This window comes from Acinonyx jubatus, chromosome A2, assembly GCF_027475565.1.
Source record: "Acinonyx jubatus isolate Ajub_Pintada_27869175 chromosome A2, VMU_Ajub_asm_v1.0, whole genome shotgun sequence".
Classification (NCBI taxonomy): Eukaryota; Metazoa; Chordata; class Mammalia; order Carnivora; family Felidae; genus Acinonyx; species Acinonyx jubatus.
This window is the reverse complement of record NC_069383.1, coordinates 61137760-61161066: the sequence shown is the minus strand read 5'-3', so window position 1 is coordinate 61161066 and position 23307 is coordinate 61137760. Positions and strand designations below refer to the sequence as shown.

General features: G+C 36.6%; 1 protein-coding gene across 13 annotated transcripts in view; it reads right to left on the bottom strand.

Moving 5' to 3' along the window:
• The window catches only part of DGKB (diacylglycerol kinase beta), a 788048-nt gene that overhangs the window by 35136 nt on the left and 729605 nt on the right, over positions 1 to 23307 (bottom strand). For all 13 annotated transcript variants that reach the window (XM_053218395.1, XM_053218393.1, XM_053218397.1 and 10 more), the window contains 2 exons: positions 6857 to 6977; positions 5845 to 5905 (listed from right to left, as the gene is read on the bottom strand). In XM_053218395.1, coding sequence (XP_053074370.1) covers positions 5845 to 5905; positions 6857 to 6977 — 182 coding nt within the window. The remainder of the gene's footprint in view (positions 1 to 5844; positions 5906 to 6856; positions 6978 to 23307) is intronic.

Here is a 23307-nt window from a genome sequence, read left to right as displayed (position 1 = left end):
AATTATGTATAAGGCACAGTGCTATGCTCTGTGGGTATAAAGATGATAAAAATCATGGTGCATGACCTCAATAAGCTTATGTCTATCAAGGAACTAGACAGACAAGCTGATAATTTTGATGTAATATCATTAGTGCTTGGATAAAGCTATGAAGCACTGAGGCTGCGCTTTCCAACTAGCTGGGGTCAGGGATGTGGTGCAAGAAATGGCAATGCTCAACAAAGGCTTCATGGAGGAGGGGCAGCATGAAATGACTCTCAAGCTGAATTGTGTAACTCAACTAAAGAAGAAGAAAAATTTATTTGGACACAAGGGAAGCACATGAAGAGATTAAAAAGAAGTAAGGTAAATGATACTGGTGAAATAGGAAGCCTGATTCAAATTATATTTCATCAGAAAGAAAGTAATTACATGATTTTAAGCAGAAGAGTATCATGGTGAGATTAGTATTTTAGAGAGATCATTCTGGTAGAAAGTTACAGCATGGGTTAAAATGGGGGACAAAATGGAGATGGGGAAAGACTGATGTGGTTAGTGCCAGGCATGAAAGAGAAATGAAGTGGGCCAAATCTAGGACAAGAGTAGTAGGGATGGAAAAAAGAAAAAGATCCCAGAAATATGTCATATTGGTAGGTGGACATGGTATTTGAATTTGGGGGTATGGAGAGAAATATAGGAGTGCATTCATGGTTCTAGCTTGGGAAACAGTAGGTACATAATGGTTTCACTAACTCAATATGGTAAAAGGAGGAGTATGTGTTTTGGAATGTAAGAAGTCAGTATTTGTTTGTGGGGAGAAAATGAAGGGAGAGAGATGATGAGTCCATTTTAGCTATATTGAATTTGTGGCTTGGTATGACTCCTAACTTAACAGAACTTTAGCGGGCATTCATCACTTGTTATGAATGGATACAAAATGAAATCTGACCTCATCTATGATCCCCCATATCTTACTATGCTCTCTCCTCCTCCCCAAGCTATTCTGTTTGTTCTCTCCACAATAGGAACATACTGACAACACAAACAGTATGTTTGATGTGCTCAGGGAGAAGGACTGGGGAGGAAGAAGACAAAAGGGGGAAAATAGGCTCTGGGGTCCTGCCTAAAGAAAGGCTCTTCTGGAACTATTTCAATACAAAGTGTTCTGAAACTAACTGTCTCTTCAGTTTGATAGGCTTGTGAACATGGCCGATTGTTATATGGCTAGAATCCATACTCTGTTAGTGACTATTATAAAACTGTGAACTGAGGAGTATTTGACACATTTCTAATGACTACTTTATAGTGAGATATTTTAAAAGGTCATAAATGTAATTATTAAGTATATAGTGGAAAAGCTTTAGTTTTAAGCTTTCTTAGTTTTGCTTTTCCTGATACTTTAATTCTGGACTGGTGAAATTTCTCAGCAAATATTATCTTATTTTTTTTAATTCTCTTCTTATTGTGGTAAAATGTAGGTAACAGAAAATTTCACATTTTCACCATTTTTAAAGTATACAGTTTGATGGCATTATGTACTTTCCCCTTGCTGTAGAACCACCACCACCGCTTATCCGCAGACCTTGTATTACTTTGATTTTATAAAAAAAATATCATTAAAATCAGAATCAAGACCCATTTATCACCTGCCTTTCCATTTTATATATTCCACTTAGAGAAAACCAGACCTCTGCTATGCTCTATATATCTAGAGCAAATCCTTCATAAATTAAATATCAGCTCAATCATCAAAGAGTTTTTACATTCTATCAATTTTTATGTTCTGTATGAAAAACATTTTGTTATTCAATTGAAACAAAGAAGACTCTTTAGTTAAACCATACCAATGCTATGAAGACTATTTAAATAGTCTCTTCATTTAAAGTGAAATTTAAAGTTCAGAACTCCATGTGGTTCTAGAAAAAGTAGAATATGCCAGAATATGAAATGACAAAAATGAGCCATAGTCTAGTACAGCTCTTGGCCCGCTAAAGAATGGAATATTCTAAAAGAATAAGAGATTTGGGGTGCCTGGGTTAAGCATCCGACTTGGGCTCAGGTCATTATCTTGGGGTCCGTGAGTTCGAGCCCTGTGTCCGACTCTGCTGACAGCTCAGAGCCTGGAGCCTGCTTCGGATTCTGTGTCTTCCTCTCTCTCTGCCCCTCCCCTGCTTATGCTCTGTCTCAGTAATACATAAACACTAAAAAAAATCTAAAAAAAAAAATTAAAGAACAAGAGAGTTTAAAGGAGAGAAAATTAGGGGTACCTGGATGGCTCAGTCGGTTAAGCATCCAACTCGGTTTTGGTTCAGGTCATGAGCTCAAAGTTCGTGAGTTCAACACTCAGATGGGACTCTGTGCTGACAGTGCAGAGCCTCCTTGGAATTCTCTCTCTCTCTCTCTCTCTCTCTCTCTCTCTCTCTCCCTCTTTCTGCCCCTCCCCCACTCATGCTGTCTCTGTGTCTCTCAAAATAAATAAATAAACTTTGAAAAAAAATAAAGGAGAGAAAATTAAATATAAGTTATATAAAATTATTATTAATTTAACAATTGTAAAGATCATGATAATTAATAGGCAAAATAAATATCCAGTTAGTAGTTGAAATATAAGTTAACAAAAGTATCTTTTGAAGTGCTCGTGCTATGTAAAATAAGCTAAAATTATTCTGAAACACTATTTAGATTTTCATAGACATAGACTTTTTATTTACTTATTTAATTAATTTTTAAAAATTTTTTTAACGCTTATTTATTTTTGAGACAGAGAGAGACAGGGTATGAAAGGGGAGGGTCAGAGAGAGAGGGAGACACAGAATCTGAAACAGGCTCCAGGCTCTGAGCCATCAGCACAGAGCCTGACACGGGGCTTGAACTCATGAACCGCGAGATCATGACCTGAGCTGAAGTCGGACACTTAACCGACTGAGCCACCCAGGTGCCCCAGACATAGACTTTTTAAAGTAAGTGATTTACCTCATGCTCTGGAGGGGGAGTCACAAGGATGGTGTAGGGCCTTTTTGGATTGAGATCCATGATGGGAAATAACCATGGAGAGTGAGGACAGTGGAGCCAGACCACTGGTTTTAATTACTATTCTACCACTTAAAAAAATGTTCATTTATTTTGAGGGAGGGCATGTGAGTAGTGGAGAGGGGCAGAGAGAGAGAGAGAGAGAGAGAGAGAGAGAGAGGGAGAGAGAATCTCATGCAGGCTGTATGCTCAGCAGGAGCCTGGGGCTCATGAATTATGAGATCGTGACCTGAGCCAAAATCAAGAGTCGGACACTTAATCCCACTGAACCACCCAGGTGCCTCTCTACTCTAACACTTTTTACCTGTGTGGAATCAAGCAAACAATTTGACCTTTGCTTCAGTTACTTTATCTATAAAATGAAACTAATTATAGGGCTTTTGTGAAAATTAAATGTACAGGTCAGTATAGGTCAAATGTCTCAAACTGTACATGGCATAAATTAAGAGCTTAGTAAATGTTAGATATTATTATTATGACTATTAACTCTTTTGGATTTTAGGCATGGAGTAAGGAGTAAACATCCCTTCTCCCTGAAAAGAATCCAAAAATTACAGTCCTTGTGGAAGGCATTTGGTGTTTCACTGTTTTTCATCTATTATCTTGTGAAGCAAGCTGATGAAAACTGGCCTTCCATTAAAGACAAGAAGACTGTTACTACCAGCACCACTATCATCCCACATCACAACCACTGTCACCGCTACCACCACAACTACCATCACCAGCATCGGTGGTAGCACGTCCACCAGTTCATCCCGACCACCATCACCAGCCATACATCACCAGCACCTTAGCACATCACTACCACCATCACTTGTGGCAACACCTTTAACATCTCTGTGAGTATAAATGTCACCTTAGAAGTGTGGGGAGAGTGAAGAATACCAGACAAGATGCAAGTGCATACATGCTGGTAAAGGGAGAACAGGAAGTCTTTTAAGGATATTTGGAACCAAGTACAAAGAGAGCAGAAAGTATAGGAAGTAGCCAATCTACAGAGATTTTTAAACAGGCTTTTTTTTACATTATTTTTAGAGAATAAACTGATGCACAAACTTGGGGTTCAAAGTGGCTAAAAAGAATATATCAGGAATAAACAAAAGATCATATTTATCTGCTGTACACAAAGAGTAAAGATAATAAGTTTAGAGTAAAACCACTGGAAAGGTAAAATTAACACTTCCATTTTACATGCTAAGCTGGACTGTTTGGAATCTGTAGCTAAATGTGTTTAAACTAGTGGTTAAGAGAAGGGGCCTTAATCAAAGAGCTTGGGTTTGAGTTCTACTATGTATCTGACCTTGAATAAGTTATTCAACTTTCCAAAGCCTCCATTTTTTCCATCTGAAAAATGATGATATCCATTATTTAATGTTTATGTGAATATTTAATACATACTAGTACAATGCTGTGTATTAATTATATCTCAATTTAAAATATACTTAAATATAACACCAGCACTTAGCACAATGCTACACTAATCTAAGATTAAGACCTCCTCTGCCACTCCCAACTGGTTACCCACCCCCCCAGTCTTAACTACACAGTAAATACATCATCAATCACATGTAAGAGCTAACCTGGATTCATCTCTTTCTCTTAGCCCCCAGGGAACTCATTAGCAAATTCTTCTTGTTCCCCCTCTCGAATGTTGCTTAAATCCATCTACTTCCCTGTCACTATCCGTGCCTGAGCCCAGACTACTCTGATAGACTCTCTCCCAGCTGCTACTCAGTCCAATCCAATCTCCACCCAGTGGCCAAGGTGACCTTTTAACATGTAAATCAGATGATGCTTAAAGCCTTCAAAAGCTTCCCAATGGACACAGAATCAAATGCTAACTCTTTGCTATCATTTTTTCTACATGGTCTGTCTCCTGTTCATCTTCTATACTTTATCTCTTTCTGTTCTCCCCCTATCTCTACAAACTAGTTTCGGTCATCAAAACCCTCCTTACTGTTTGTCTAACATATTGAATTTTTATTTCTTCTTTCAAAAAAGGCCTCCTATGTCGACTAATCTAAAGTAGTATCCTCCATATTGTACCCTGTTCCTCCTTATCATTTCACCATACTTGTTTTCATAACTCTTGTAATCTGAAGTTACGTTTGTGATTAATCTGTTTATATTTAACATTCAGTGTCTTATCCAAAGAGTTCCTTGAAGATAATTATATTATTGATCCTGTTGTATTATTGATCATGATATATATCACTGATCGTGTTTCTATTCTTAGTACCAAGGGCATTGCCTAATATATTTTTGAAATATAATAAAATATTCACTATAAAAAATGTAAACTGAAATTTTGTGGGAGGTCTAAATGTCTAACTTAAATAATATCTCATTATGGAGAAAACAACAACAGGGAGAGTGTTCTACAGAGAAGGATGCCCTCAAATCCCCAAATGGAGGTTAAAAAATAACAAAACAGATGGGTTAAAATTCAGGGAGATTTATGTCTGAAGGCCCTACAAATAATCTTCTCACATGGTGCTCTGAAATAAGTACAATAAAAATTAAGAAAAATTTTATCAATTTTCTTTAGTTCCAGAGTTTAAAATATAATCGATCTATGGTATCTAAAGGTTGTACTTACACTAATACAAACATTCAAAAGTCAAACCACTGACAAGGGCATATAATCCCACAAACCTGAATGCAATAGTCCTGACACATCAATAATAAATAGAAAAAGGTACTTGGTAATAGATCCAAAGCTTAAATATTGTGATTATTCAGTTATAGGATTATGTGATTAGTTAGTTATAGAAGTACATGACATCTGAAAAGCAAATATGAAGTGATATAGCATTTCAACTACTCGGTACTCACCGTGCATGGGGTCTGCATCCATGGTTCCCCATCGATCTGCATTGGCAGAGACTTGCTAGTCCTGGAGGAAAATATTTCATTTTAAGTATAACAATGAAATATTTTATATAATAGACTATACGTAAGATATAAGATGATGAAACCAGAAAATGCAAATATGGCAATAGCTGGCTCTAAATTTAACTCTTCTGAAGGAGACTTTAAGTCTTGACTATTAATGAACACCCTGAAAAGGTACCTTGGTAACAAGAATATGAAGAGCTTCCTGGTAAATGTGATGATATAAAACAAATTATGGATACTAACAGAAAAATGTAGGGTTTATGGTTAATGATACAGTCAGAATTCCTATAGCTGAAAATAAAGCCTCCTTGTTTTCATGAAAACCTACATCTCAGACCTGAAGGAAAGGTGTTTGATGTCTCAGATTTTCCAATATCAACATTTTTATACAAATAACACCAATTATACCTGTGCTATGACCCATGGTTTCACCTTAGGGTCAAAAATACTTTTTTTTTTTCCCTAAAGGTAAAGTTCTGGAAAAATGCTTCTTAAAAAGGTTTAAATTTAATAAATATAGAAGATCTTACTTTACAATAATTGATTATTTAATTTTGTAGAAATGATGGTGTACTTTAGTTCATGAAGGAATTTAAGTTAATGGTGCTTCACTAGTGTTTCCATTGGGTATTATGCCTGGTAGATACTTCCATGCCTCTGCAAACTAAACTGTATGGGAATCATGTTAGTGCAGATGAAATTTGTACGTTAGAATTGTATCCATGGTCTGAACACGAGGGTATCAAATTCCAATAAACCTGATAAGTAACAGTTAACCAAAACTTGGTAAAATCTGCCAATTTCCATCATTTTCAAATATATCAGTGTTAATTATTGATAATTTGAGGCACAAATAAGACAAATGTTGTTATCAGAGTCCTGCATACTTTTAATTAACTTTTATTTATATCATCTCAACCCCCTGTCTCAATTACAGAGAAACAGCTACCTGATGACCACAGAGGAGCACTGAGCCAGCCGCCGCCCAGCACTTTTCAGTCCCGTGTATATTTGTCCCATCTCCATGGCTCCTTCCAAGCCAACTACCTCTAGCAGCTGATCACTCAGATCTGAAAGAAAACAGAAGCCTTGTAAGTTACAGTGTAGATCCATATGTGCACAATTTAATGCCCTTAGATATTATGAAGATGAAAAATGAAAGCTACTTGACAAAGAAAGCTTGTCTTGGATTCTGAAAGTAATGAAAAGATGGCCTACGTCTAAAGCTCTCAGTTTAACTAAACCCCGAGATGCTGTGGGAAAAGATCTGCTGTCAGCTTGGTCTAAAACAAAATGGGAAGAATGAATTTGGAGCCAAATAATGCCAAAGAATATACCAGTAGTTTTTAACATCAACAAACTTAATGTTATTCCACATGTATATATGGAACGTTTATACATTTGGCAGCAAATATACATTTCAACACTATAAATAAAGTATGAGGATATGCTGTCAAACATGATTTTGTTACATTACTCGAACAAAAGACCCTAGAGATCATGGAATTTGAGTCTCTCATTTAGAGATAAGAAGATTGAGTCTCTGAATCATTGAGTGACTTGTCCTTAGTGATGGGTGACTTTGTGCAGAAGTTCAAGAAACAATATTAATTTCTTGAAATGTTTTTTTCTGATGATATGCTGCTAAAATAATATTTGGACACCACTAGATAATTAGCACAGTGCAATTATTATTATGATTTTTAACAGAGGACAGTAGAAAGAGGCTAATAGTAATAGCTCTTGCTTGTTGAGTGTTTACTAAGTGCCTGTCGCTGGACTCCTTTGGTTCCCCTTAAAACAAACTGTGGGTAAATATGATTATTCCCATTCACAGACAGAGAAGCTGAACACTAGAGAAGTTAACTAATTTATTCATATTAACATACCTAGGAAGTGACAGAGCCAAAATCTGAACCCAACTGCTTTGATGCATAAGCACCGTGCACTTGATAAATCAACCATATAAAACAGAGAGTCTTAAAAATTATAGAAATGCTTCTTACATAGGGAAAGAGGTTGGACTGTATAAGCTTCAAGGTCCCTTTCCAATCTGAAGACTTTGGCTCAGCCAGAGGCAGGGGGTGCCCTCACATCAGGAGAATCCCACGAAGCCCAGCCCTGACACACAGCCCCTACACAGCGTACTTACTGAGCTCAGAGTGCCTGGATCCCTGAGAGGGAGGCAAGATTCCAGGTGCATATATATGGTCCTTTTATATTTTAACATTCTCATGCTTCTTTCAAATGTGAATAGTTTAATATTACTTTAGTAGCAGAACAAGCTGGAGGTTGGAGCACAGAGTGGGAGGGCAGGATGATTTTACAAGATAATAACGTAAAAGCTGGTCATAACTGAGGTTGGACGTGCAGAAAAACAAGTGTATTCTGTACGAACTCCATTTTGCATGGGAAACCCTCTTCCCGCACTACGGATCCACTGTAGCACGGAGTTCATAAAAGTAGATAATACATTTTAGTGTAGTTCAAGGGTATGGCAACTAAACACTCTGAAATCTCAAAATTTGTTAGGCTCATGATCATTGGCAAATATAAACCCTTAAAACAGAAAGTGTGACCAAGCCACTGGATTTTTCTTTAAATGAACTGATCAAAAAAACCCAATTATTTTTTTTTAAACTTTAAGCTATAGCTGCAGCTGAGATTTCACCAAGTCAACACAACATTCCAGCTACAAAATCAAATGTTAAGAAGTCATAGATTCATTCACCTTGCTGTTCTAAACCCTATTTAGACTTATCTCTCATGAAACTTATTCTGTGTTTCTAGTTTAAATTTATGTTGCCAAGAACAGATGGACAAGGAATGGAAACATATTCTTTCAGCTGTAGCCCGCACTAAAATGTACTTGGCTCTATAGCCTGGGTGCTAATATACGCATTTCTTAGATATATGTCAACCAGAAAACTACACTGTGGCAAGCACTAAAACCCCAGATGTGTGTCTGGTGATATTTATAAAACAACAACAACAACAACAACATTGAAGTTCATATGAAGTATTATGTATTTTGCAACTGTCTGATTCCTAAATAAGGGAAATTTTGTGCTAATCTTGCAATGATCTGGTTGATGGGAACTATTCTACAAGAAATAAAACACTTTCTCATGACAGTTAATCTGTGAGCCCTAACTTTTCCATGAATCACAGGGATTGTCTAACCCACACCATATTGCTGCTGTCTACCGCCCTCCTTCTGATTTTTTTCTTTAATTTGTCTTTGTTTTTCCTCCTTGAAAAAATACCCTGAAAATCAATTCTACCATTAATAATCAGTAATGAAGATATTTCTTACAGATTTAGAAGACAGGCTTTCAGATTTTCATGTTCTTCATAACACAAAGAACTGCATAGAAATAGTGGAATATTTCCTAACTCCAGTAAAAGGAAACTGATACCATTTATTTCAGGTTAACACCAATAACGTTCAGGAAAAAAAAAAAAAGAAGCTCTAAATTTGTGCTGAACAAATTTGCTTCTATTATACTTCCACATTTTGTAAATACAGTAGTCTGCAATGTCTGTGCAAAATTGAGGCTTCTTACTTATTGTCTTTGGGGGTTGGATCTTGACTGATTTCAGACAAAGATAGTTTCTATCTATGCCATTTTGAATTTTGTTTCTATATGTAGTATCATCTAAAAACATCAAAGACTTCGTCACTTCACAATCTAGCTAAAATTAGTTTACATGAAGGTCCCGCTGGGATGTCACAACCAACCAAATAAACCTACTGAATTGGTTTGCTACCTGGCTATTGATTTCATACATAAAAGTTGAAGTAGCAAACTACAGCCCATGGACCAAGTCTGGCCTGCTGCTTGTTTTTGTGTGGGATGCTAATTAAGAATGGTTTTTATCCATTAACAAAGTGAAAACATTTAAAAAGAATAATATACTGTGACATCTGAAGATCATATGAAATCAACATTTTAGTGTTCATAATTTAGCTCTTTTTGTCTTTTTTTTCTTTTTTTTTTTTTTTTTTTTGAGAGGGGTGGAGAGACAGGGAGCAGACAGACTCTCAAGCAGGCTCCACCCCCAGTGTGGGGCCCAACGTGGAGCTCAATCCCATGACCCTGGGAACATGACCTGAGATGAAATCAAGAGTCAGATGCTCAACCGACTGAGCCACTCAGGCATCCCCATAATTTAGCTTTGATTGTAGCGCAGCTACATTGTTTCTTTTAGGGTTTGTTTGTTTGTTTGTTTGTTTTTGTCTATGTCTGCTTTCACACTGCAATGGCAGAGTATTTGCAACAGAGACCATACAGCCTGAAAAGCCTGAAACATATACTATCTGAACCTTTAGAGAAAAGTGTCAACCTCTAGTCAAAAGAAACATATAATTAATTAGGCCATTGAGATTTTCACTTCAGTACTGCCACTATAAATGCTGAATGGCATCACAGTGACCTGAATGAAAGGCCGAACATCCTTCCTTCCTCAGTGTATGTGTCCCTGAGTAAAACCATGGAGTCTCAACCATGGAGTCTCACCACCTTTTTGTACTGTGAGGATTCTCATAATCAATTTGTTATTGCATCGTGAAATACCAAAGTTTCCAAATAACTTTGTTACAAAAAAACGAGAGGCTTAATGTTCAACAATATGCGCAGTCATTGCATCCTGGTTGGACTTTTGAGCGTGAGAAAAAAAAAGGGAGATGATACACAGGTAGGCATGAATCACAACCAGACCTGTAGATCCAGAAGAGCTAGCTCCACCTGTGAGCGTCACCCACTGAGTACTGAGATCTCCTGACATCCTGGTATTTGGAAGTATGTGTTGATCCTGAGGAAGATACTGCTTTCACTCAGTGGGAAAAACTGCATTTCTAAAGAGTTAAATGTCTTTCCAAATGGCTCTATGGGGGTAACAGAGTTAAGAGAATCTGCCATATTTGATTTTTTTCATATTTAAAACAGAAAGTCCAGAAGAGGTGCGTCAGAGGGAAGGAACTTGATGAAACAACCAAAAACTGAGTCATATTAGAGCGACATTCTTTTTTTTTTAATTAATTAATTTATTTTGAGAGAGAGAGAGAGCACACAGGAGAGGCAGAGACAGAGGGACAGAGATAATCCCAAGCAAGCTGCACACTGTCAGCGCGGAGTCTGACACAGGGCTCAAGCCCACAAACCACTGGGATCATGACCTGAGCCAAAATCAAGAGTAAGACACTTAACCAGTTGAGCCACCCAGGCACCCCTGGAGCAACGTTCTTAACACAGGGTCAGGTGACTCTTTAACAGTAGTATTTCAATATAAGTGGTGTGCTTCATTATCCTATATATTTTTATGAATTTTAAAACATGCTCTGAAGATATTCAGTAGACTTCACAAGACTGTAACAGAAATATGACAAGAAACACTACTTTAGAGTTTAATTTGCCACGGACTTTGTAAATGTTTTTCTGAATACTTTTAGTGCAGGGCCATTTTGTTACACAGGCAATCAGGGGGCAAAGTATACCCCCAAGAGTCAGGGATAAAGTACAGATTTGAGAACACAGGAGCAGCACAGCTAATAAGTGGGTAATATTTATTCACAGCTCAGTCTCTTCATTTTTGACAGTTATGCCCTGATAATATGTCTCATTATGTAATTGTTTCAAAATGCCATATGTGAGGGAAGAGAAAAGGACGCATTACAAACACAGACTGAACGTGGGTTGCAGCATTTTACATCTCGTAGAATATAATGTGTACTGAAGTGAGGGGAAGGAGGGGCAAGGCAGGGCATGCTTCTTTGTGACTGGTGTCCAGCAACATGCTGTGACATGGGGGGAGGCCATATCCTGGGCTATACTCACTGACTCAGCAGGGACATTTTGTATTCACCATAAATTGCTAATTATATCAACGTCTATTATGTCTTTATTTGGCCATGATGTGTCGAGGATATCTATGGAGTTGTACCTTTGAGGGTGGGCAGATTGTATGCCTTCTAGTGATGTTTCATTTATCTAGCAATTATTGGAAACATGCCTGGAGATCCAAAATAAACTTGTAAAAAGCCAAGGTATGTATGAAATTCATCCACGTAGGTCAATCTTTGAGGATTTTTCCTTCACATGTGCATCTATTGTCCATTGATTCTTTATTTAGATGGCTCCTCACACGCACCAATGGCCATTTTCCCTTACCTCCTAAATTAGAAAATGCAAATAAAAGAAGGTGATTGGAGAGAACTAAAGCCACTGTTTATTCATATGGACTTTGTTTCACAGCCCAAGTATGTAAACATTAAAGAAGACTTTGGGGTGTCTGGGTGGCTCAGTCGGTTAAGCGTCCAACTTCGGCTCAGGTCACGATCTCACGGTCCGTGAGTTCGAGCCCCGCGTCGGGCTCTGTGCTGACAGCTCAGAGCCTGGAGCCCCTTTCAGATTCTGTGTCTCCCTCTCTCTCTGACCCTCCTTCGTTCATGCTCTGTCTCTCTCTGTCTCAAAAATAAATAAACGTTAAAAAAAATTAAAAAAAAAAAGACGACTTTTAGCACCTAAGGCGATATACCATGCAATTATAAGTCTATCAGGGAAGTGGGGAGAGTTTATATATATATAAACATATATACTCTATGCCTACTATGGGCAGCCTCTCTGCTCAGGAATTTATAGGCATTTTTTTCATTTAAGACTCCCCCAGTAATCCTTACAAACTGATATTATTCTCCTCATTTTATTGATGAGAAAACTATGTTACTTGTGCAAGTCTTCACATGTAGTTGAAAATCTGATTTTCAAACTACATATGCCTGACTCCAAATTCCATGTTACTATACATACTGACACAGTAAGAAGTAACCATTCAATGTAGTACCACTAATACCACTAATTTTCTTACTGCTAAATCATTTCAGATGTCACTGAATTAAAATATAGAATAAAACTCTCATTCACAACGACTACTCCAGGTCATGTGTACATTATACTCTGCAGAATCCTGCAAGGAGGCTATGAAATGCAAAATACTTTTTGGAATAATTTATATCCAAAATGGTTAAAATGAAAACACTAGAAAATTAGAGTCTGGTACATAAATGGATTAACTAGAATTATTTGGAAAATTGAGCAGCATGAAATAACCCATTCTATTTTAAAAATCTGAAAAATAAGGGGTTAAGCTACACATACCGAAATTTTATATATATATATATAAATATATATATATATATATATACATACATACACATAAGAGATATATATATATATACACACATACATATGAATATATTATGTATATATATATGTGTATGTGTGTATATATATATATATATTTATAAATCACATGCCTGCTTTTTTTAAGTGTTTATTTATTTTTGGGAGAGAGAGGAGAGAGACAGAGCACAAGCAGGGGGAGGTGCAGAGAAGGAGATACAGAATCCAAAGCAGGCTCCAGGCTCTGAGCTGTCAACAAAGAGCTCGATCCAGGGCTCAAACTCACAAACCCAACTGCAAGATCATGACCTGAGCTGAAGTCGGAAGCTTAAGGGACTGAGCCACCCAGGCGCTGTCCCCGCCCCGCCACATGCCTGCTTTTATTTCATTTAATTTATTTGTTTCTTTTTTTTTAAAGTGAGATACCACCAATTTTATTTTATTTTTAATTGTAAAGAAAAATTTATTTATTTTTATTTTTTTAAATATAATTTATTGTCAAATTGGCTAACATACAGTGTGTAAAGTGTACTCTTGGTTTTTGGGGTAGAATCCCATGGTTCATCACATGCCTGCTTTTAAAAATGACTTTTAAAGAATGGATTTGATCATGTCTTTGAAAGCCATCTGGTTTTTGAAAACAACCAGCCAGAGCTGACTATAACTTTATGTATTTTCATTCTAAAATTCTGAACTTCTCTAAATGGATCCAAAAAAAGTAAAGACCAGAAATCACAGCGTGGCATATTGTCAACAACCTCCCTTATCGGATCCAAAGTGATTCAGGGCCTGCAAATCACTTTCTTACGTGGCATACTTGAAAAGCGATCTTCACCCCGGGGCACACAATCCAAGAAATCATAAGCATTTCTTTCACAAGGCCCATAGAGAATCAGCTTAAGGACTTCCCACAGCAATCTATTGCTGCAACTGACAATGTGTATTATGACTAAATGTAAACAGAGAGTTTGTGAGCACAAGCTAGCAGTGATTCTGAACGCTGTGCTTCTGGGTTCTTGAGTCAGTTTGTTCTTGTTAAGCTTTGTGGAGGGACTGAAGGCCGTCGCTTGTTTTCTGTGTGAATGAGCCATTAGTGTGTGTGGGGATGTTTTCATAGCACCATGCCTCTGCTGCCCTCTTCCATAAACCAAGCTACCTCACGTGTCTCCTCATATTAGCACCATCACTAAACAAAGCAAGTGCTCATGAATGATGGCTGATGTCAGCAAATTCTGAATAGCTTCTGGAGGGGCATCCTGCGCCCCAACACTGATGCCTGCTAAAAGGGTGAAGTCATCAGGGAGACGACCAACTGTCTTCTCCTACGAATTAAGCAGTTCCAACAATTAAAAAAGAAACCACCCCAATTCAAATCAATTTATTAGAAGGCAGTGCCAATATTACTTTAGATATGACTTTGTAGTTTTGCATTCAGTATCCAGCAGCAATATGAAGATGTTATTTTCTTGACATAGATTACAAAATACAATGTTTTATTGTCCCCTTATTTTAGTTTCAATGATGTATGAAAAACACTTATGAAAAACAGTAACGTTTTAAGAACATGGTAATGAATTTGATCTCATTTATAAATTAATACTGAAAATTAAAATAAGAACAAAACATAATAATGACACGTAGTCATTTACTGAATAACAGAGCTGTTTTTTATGTCCAGTTTATCCTGGTTACATACAAATAGTGTACTCTTAACAAGGGATTGAAAGATTCCATTATATTGGATTGACTGTGCTTTTTCAGACCATTTGTATAAAACCCTGCTGGTCAGAAGTAAATCATACTTCAGAATAGTATTTCTTCAGAAAAGAGGCTCCATGACTAAATATAATTAAATCCCAGTAACCTTCATTTGGAATTTTTTGGTATTCATCAAATATAGAATTATATCCTGAAATCTGGTGTCTGGCCAGAGAATCCTTGAAAATCTGCTGACTTCAGGGCTCTGCACAACAGGAATGCCACAGTTGCTGGTTAGAATAGTGTGTGTGTTTAAGGGGTTTTGTTGTTTTACAGAACTGAGGACCCCCTCCTCTCCCTTCTGCTCAACTGAGCATAGGACATCAGAGCAGAACTGAGACAGGAACTCTTCTGGTCTCAAGTTCTAACAACACCCTAATAGCATCATTGCCTCATGGTTTAAAGATGAGCTGTTCTTGACTCATCAGTGCCTCTAGTAAAGAATGATTTGAGTCAGAAGATTCTGCTTTTTTTTTCCTTTAATTTTTAAGGCTTATAATAGATTGTAGACAGATGAACCATCCTATCTAAAAGGCTACTTGTTAACATGTTAGTACAACTTGGCGTATACCTAGATTCTTTTATTTCATATAGATCCTTCCTTTTTTTTTTCTTTCTTCTGTAGTAAGAAAACCTTATTTTATAACTTTATGGTTACAGAAAAAGAATTAAATTACATCTTGGATTACTAAATTGAATTAATGTTGACACAAGTAGTTTTATTTGGATGGGATTTTAAAATTAATCCCACTTGTAAATACTTGTAAGAAATAAATGTCCTTTGTCATGTCAGTTACAAAGTTAGCAAAGAAATCCTTTCAACACATGAAATCACTTAGAAGAGAGAACTTGCAATCTACTACTGTATAGGAAATTTTCAGTATCTAGTCACCTCACCATACTTATTAATCATGTACTGACACGTTTCCAAAGAGCTTGGATTTAAAAAAAAAAATAAAGAATAAGCCCTTGTACATGGACATGTTGAGGGATTCAGATAAGTACAAAAGGTCTCTGTGAGAAAGTTTTCCTTTACATTTTAAGAAACATGTCATTTTATCTTTATAAAAGAACTGTACTGATATTAATCCAAATTTCAGAAAATACAGCAACATTTGTGACTAATAGTTATGTGAAAAGTAGAAATGGAACATTCGAAGTACCTTTGCCCCCAACAGCACTTGAGTACATAGGAGAAGTTCAAATGCAAACTTTCAGATTTCCAACACTGAAAAACTAAGGACTTTATCTCCCCTTTCAAGGAGTTGCTTTGTGGGTAGGGAGAGCCCAAACCTCTTTTAGAGTCCAAACTTTGTTAATATAATTCATTCTTTTCCTACCTCTTCTTATAAGAGATATATTCTTCTTAAAAGAGTTTAAAACGCTTTTGCACTGATACTGTTGTACAGTGAAAAATTATTCTATTTAGTTGTATTCTTTTAAAAGTTATTTGTTTAAAAGGGTTTCATTGTATTAGTCTTGCAGCCCTTCATACAACAGAACAAAAGCAGTTCTATGAAAGAAGTCTAAACTTGGACAAACCGTAAAAAAAAAAAAAAAGCAAAGTTCCTCTCTGTTTTTATCAAATTTGATTGCTGCAGCTGTTCCCAGTTTCTGTATTTTAAAAATAGCCTTATTCAGTGCCTTGTTGGCTAAAGGCCAGAGTGCCATTAGAACATGCTGTACGGAAAACCTCTATTCAGTTACAGATACAGAAATATATTTAAGATCAGTGGGGGTCATCTGCAGCAAACACTTGTAAAGGAAAATAGAATTTTAATGTGTTTAGACTGATCGCCACTTTTGCCACATAGTTTAAAGCTTCTGTACAGAATCTTCCTAACAACTTTTTCTTTGTTGTTAATTTTAGGTAAAAATGCAAAATGAGCACAAAGTTCATTGGAAAAAATATTATTAGAAAGGTCCTATTTCTCAAATAGTACCCATATAATTGAGATACATATTTCAAAGAATATTACCAGTGGTTTCTGTTCAACAAGTTAGCTGGTATGCATCGATCCTGTAGAAAGGTAGGTATTATGGAGCAAAAGCTGCAAATGGAATCACAACTTCTCTTGGATGCAGGCCACCTAACCAGAGGTCACCAGGTGTGAAACAAACCAAGGTACCCAAGGAAAATGAGTCTGGAAACTCATTTTGGACTGAGGAATTTTTATCTTTGGGCTCCCAGTGTATGGAATAGGGTCAAAGAAGTGAATTATTAGTAGAGTTTCAGACCCCTATTCTCCATCTATCCAGTTCTTTTCTTTTTCCTCAACAAATAATAGAAACTAGCATTTGAGACTAAACAGATTCATAAAGGAATGCTAATTTGAGTTCTAAGTAAGAAGAATCTGTTCCATATGGATCATCAATAAAAAAGAAAAGATTTTTGAAGCCAGGAGATGAGAGCAGTAAGAAAGAATTAGCAAGCAGAGGTCTAGGGAGAACATAGGTGAGAAAAGAAGCTTTCATTATGGAAATGAACATCGTTGTCAAGAGGTGAAACATCTGAGATTTTACTTTTTTTTGAAAGCTAACATATTAGCCTTCCACAGTTTTGGGATGCGTTGCACAAGACAGAAATCTCTGAGGTCACAAACCCAAGACTTTATTACCTACAACATTTATGCCAGTCTTCCGAACCCCAATTTACATAAGGTAAAGCAAAGAGCATTTAAATCATGGAATCGAAGGGGCATAGAGAAACTAGGCCAGCATTCTGCAGGCTTCTTAGCAAAGTGTTAGGCTCACTGTGAACCTATGGGCGGAAATAGGACAGAGACTGCTCTTATTTCCACAAGTAATGGGGATGGAGAGACAATGCTCAGGTGCTCCAGGTGCAAGGCATGGTAGAACCAAAATTCAGTGGGATTGAATTGGTAAGCAGAACCAAGCTATAATATGACTGCACCAGTGGCAGCCCACTGGAATAAAGTTCTTTATTAGGCTACTAAATTAACACAACGATTGTACTATGCCATTGCTTGATGATTTCCGAAGGAAAAGCAGTAGTGATGACAAAGTGCACAGTATCTCAGAACTCTGGACAGCAATATTACCAAAAAAGACACTTGTCCTTCACTACATCCTTATAATCTCAGAAATAACAAAGACAAGAATGTCAAAACAAAAAAAAGGAGAAAAATATTAAAAACATATATTTCAGTTGCTAGGCTCGGTGCTGGGTATATAGTAGTAAGCAAGACTAAACAGAGACTCTTAATACAATCATTGGAAAGGAGAGGTTCACATTTTACTGCACATTCAGAACCGGGCATCTGTCTGGAGCTCCTGGGAGGCAACTTGCTACTGCATGGTAGGAGATATTATGGTTCCTGAAAGGTTTGAGCACTTGGATTCAGGCATTTCTGAATACAGTCATAGATTTTTCCATTACGTGAGTGAATATATCCACTTTGCCTCTTTTACAATCATTTTACATTTAAATGTTTAAACTAAGACAAACTAGTTTTGTTTAGCCAGTTGAATTGGGTTTTTCTCACTTGCAACTAAATGGTAAGTGAGTGACATTACTTCCGGTTCTAACTATTGCCAGATTCATAGTCCTCAATATACTTGGTAGTGTCATTCTCCATCACTGTCACCTTTAAGTGATTTATATTCCTCAAACAAGAACCTTGGCATTTAGCTACCCATAATCTTTATTTCCAATACTCTTTTATGCAAATTATCAGACCCTGCTCAGACTACTATTTTCTGTTCCTTTAAGTAGGCTTGATTGTCACTACTCTGCTCCCCTCAAATATGAAAGTTTTTTCGTCCTCTCCTATTTAAACTCTGTCAGTTCTTTAAGGCTCAGCTAACAACATCTTTTCTGTAATGCTTTCTCTTATGTCATCACCCTTTGCTAAATGTTGCAAAAACACGGTATCAATTATGATCCTTTGGCACTCAACCTACACTGGGAGGCAACAATCACAGAATCAAAGATTCACAGTGTGGCTCCCAGAGCGTAAGACCTAGCAGTTAAAAAATGGCACACATCACTTTGCACTTTGGTCATCTCATTGCCTAATCTACATGAGACTCCTTACTGTTAACCTTGATCATTATCAATATTTTGGTCCAAGTCTGTTTTTTCCTCCTCACCACTCACAAAAGCAGTCCCCATTTTGACATAACTATTATGAATTTCCAATTATCTCATTTTGTTTCATCATGATTAGGGATTTTGGCAAGAATTTTTATTTTCCTGGCTTAAGTCTCCTCTCCATATTTATTTTGTTATGTTATACATATTGTTCCATAATATTACCTAACTTCCACTCATTCATTTATCCATTTACTTCACACAGCACAGTTACACAAAGCACAAAATAGATGCTCAGTAGTCAATACAGGCCTGGTAGCATGGAAGCTACCTGAGATGTGTGTGAATGAAGTTATAGTCTCTAATCTCAAAGAGCTTATTATCCTTAAGAGAACTGATGTGCAAATAATGTAATGTAGTATACATCATGCTACAGTAGAAATATTCGAAGTATAAGTGTGAAAAAAGGAGACTGTTTAACAGTATGGATGGTGGCTGGGGTGGGGAGAGTTGGGATATTAAGATTTTAGCCAAAATCTTTCTGGAATTGATGACAATGAAGGTGAATTTTAGTTATCTGATGTCAGGGTGAGTGAAGCTCTTCGAGGATGAGAAACATGCATGAAAATAAAATAACATTTAAATCTCACGCTATGTCCAGTGAACTACACAAATCTCCATGTTCTGGCTTCCAAATAGCAGGGAGAAAAGCTGTGAGAAAGGACATAATGAGGACTCCATCAGGAAGGGCCTTATAAACCATGCTTGGTTGCTTGAATTTTCCTTGTAGTTTACTGGAGGCCAGTTAAGATTTCTAAGTGAAGCAGATAAGTGATTAGATTACATTTTAAAAAGAACATTTTGGGAGTCATGTGGAAGATGGATTGTAAGGAAGTGAGGTTAAGAAGCAGGGCGATCACTTTGAGAGAAGTGCTGAAAGAATCCCGTGAGAGATAACAAGGAGGTAAGGAAGGCTGGAGCCATGGGCAGGAGAGAGAAATTTGTTCATGAGGCAGAACTGGCAGTATCAGCACCTGGGAGGTGGGAAATGTTAGAAGGCATGGTGACACTCACGCTCAGGCTTGGGAGACAAACCGATGGCCATGCCACCAAATCAAGATGGGGGAGGGGGGTTGGGGGAAAGGACAAGTGGGGAAGTAGAAAACATGATGGGTGTGGTTTAGGATGTGCTGATATTATGGGCTCTGGGGGACATTCCCACAGAGCTCTCTGAAACGCCACAGAGAGACTGCTTGGAGGACACATGTCTGTGTATTACCACTATCTCCAAATTCACTTAAAATCTTTAAGGGTAAGAATCATACATTGTGCTGCTTTACAATTTGTTGTTGTTTTGTTTGTTTTTAGATCCCCAAATGCACAACCTGGCATAGAACAGACAATCAATAAGCAAATGTTGAATTAGTAATAATGTACTGTATTAAGTACACTTGAAGTTTTCCTGATAGTGTTCTGTAGCTGTTGCCAAAAGACAGACTCACCTTTGGATTTGTTTTACCTAGCTGGTGAGGAGGGGCAGGGTTGAGAGAATGGCTTATGATTTCAGAGACAGTTTTTTGCAGGGACAAATGTATTCCTTTTGATTAAAGGTAAACATTGATGGATCATCTTTTATGTGGAAGTATTTCTTCTATTAATCTGGCCCTATTTAGTTTCCCAGGGTTTTTCACAACCTAACTATACTCATAGTAATTAAGAACTATGCTTAAGCCATTGTTAGATATGTTTATTTTTTTTTAAACTTGCAACCAATAACATTTCTTATGTATATGATTTTACAGATGGGGAAAAGCAGAGAATATAAGCTATTTGTCAATAGTCATTCAGTGAGCATCTAGAGTTCTGCTCATGATATGAGAGTTCCTTTCTGTCTCTCAAGGATGCTGATGGAAAGATTCTTTGGAAAACTGCCATTAATTAATAATATCTTGTCAAGGTAAATTTAAAAGGCAAAACTGTTGCTATCTAGCCATTCTATTTGTTGGAAACTCCTTTGTCATTATTAATTCTTCTCTATTCTCATTGTGATTCAAGAATGTTGGTAATTTAATTTTTACTGACCGCTGTAAAAGTTGACATCAATTTGCTCGTTCTTTGTTATCTTTTCAATAGCATAAAGAAGTTAGGATTACATCTGTAACAATATAATAAAGTATTATATAACTGCCTACTGAATGTTTTATTTTCAAATCTCTCCAAAAATAATTATAATTTGATAGCATTTTTAATATCTAAAAATTCTTTAAATCAGAAATAGTGTGTTACTTATTTGTCATAAGATGCTAATCATACCATTACACTGTTAGTTGTTAGAAGTATTTTATGAATTTTGAATTCTATTAAATGATGATTTATTTTTTCCAGATAAGTCACCATGCAAGAGGCACTTACTTATTACACGTTTTTCAGCATATGTTGCAAGTTTATTTTAATGCTGAAGAGGCACATTATGATCAAAGCAGAATTCTGCCCAATTTAAACTGTTCCAAGCTATTTTCATACATTCACTCATGTAATACTGTAAAATTTACATTAAAATGAACGCTCCTCTACAATTAAGTGATTCAGTCAACATTAAAAAAAAGGTGCAAATGTGTGCAACGTGAAAAAAAATCAACAGATGTGCGAATAATCTCTGCTTGGGGATTAGTATCAAAAAGAACAGTAGCCAAAAAAAAAAAAAAAAAGGTTCCAACTCATATTCTTTCTATACTCCGAAGTTTTTCTGCACCCATGTAAAAGGACATGCACAAAAACAATCACAATTTCCCCCTATGATGATAATTGGATTAGCCAATAACAAATTGGAGTGAGGAGCAGATAATAACCTACAAAATCAGCAATAGCTCTTGGAGATGGATACATATTTTGATTTTGCCTCATTCTCACACTCTTCTATCCTGATAATGGATACATTTCAAAAATAGCAATGATCCCCCCACATTCAGAGAAATTCTTTTGCATGGGATAAATGAGATCAAAGTGCTTCATAAAGCTTCATTTATGTTTCTAGGAGGTAGAGTGTGGTGGCCACCGGAAGAATGCCCAGTCTTCATCTACTTCAGTAGGTGTGGAACAAAGAGTAACTTGATGTGTCAAGTGACAATCTGAAATATTTAGACAATCTGAAGCTTCTGGTCAAATAACAGCCATAAAAGTTACTTAAGTGTCATCCTGTTCTCTACCACCATCACCCGCGACCCCCGCTCCAAGGAAATGCCAGATACTTGTCTCTTCATCATTTTAACAGAGCATTGCAGTGCCATCTATTTAAGAAAGCATAAAACGAAATGTCACTAACTGACAAGGATATCCCTAAATAAGAGGAAAATGAGTTGAAGTAATTGTACTTAAACATATTGTCTATTAATGTTTTTTAACTAATTAACTTTTACAGAAATCATTGATATACATTATATTAAATCAGATAAAAACAAGGAGAATGCTTTTCTTCACAAATCTCAACATTTTGTGCTAGAACGGATGAAATTTTAACACATGGAAACTTGAATAGAGAGGCTTAATGTACACATCCATGTTCAACTCTGACATGACCCAGAGCATTAACTGTTCTGATTGACTGCAGCTCTCGTACACAGTTCTACAAGTAAGCCTTGGTGAACTGAACCTTCTAAGTGTGTCTGTATGTGTGTCTAACTAGATACATGTGAATGAGGAGATGATTAGCCTGAGGTCTCTGGTTAAGTCATTGACCATACCTCATTCCATAAGACTGACTCTCCACATAGATTTTAAATTGGGAAATATAAAACGGCTGAGAAAATACAGGGCTTATGATTTGGTAAGGAGTTAATATGACTTAAATTGTCTCATGAAAACCTTCATTGGCTCTTTGCCCATGAGAACTAAGTGGTTCAAGTTCTTAGTCAACTGACTAAAAGGAAGTTTGGAGTGAATGTTTCTGGAACATTATGAAATAGCCAAGACCCATGACAGACCATTAGGATGGCGATTATTTTCTGTACAAAAATAAAGAATGTTAATGATAGTGTCATGGGTATGGGAGAGGGACATATATGCTCAGGTGGTTCAAATCAAGGAGAAAAAGAAATATATTGCTATGAGTTGTTTCCTAGCTCTGTCTCTGGTAGTTATGTGCATGGAATTCTTTGAAATTGGGAAATTTTTATTTGGAAAAACCTGAATAAGTTTTCATTGTATGTTTATATGTGTGGGCAAATGTACACCCACAAGATTAGGTGTCAAAAAAATAGCATAATTTTAATTTCCTGATAATCAACTTAATTCTGCTTCTATGTTCCCATGACTCTATCTTATCAGTAAATTCCATCTGAGATATTTTAAAGGCCCATTTCCTCTCTGAAGTTTGTATAAAAGCCGGGGCAATTTGACAGACAATAGCCT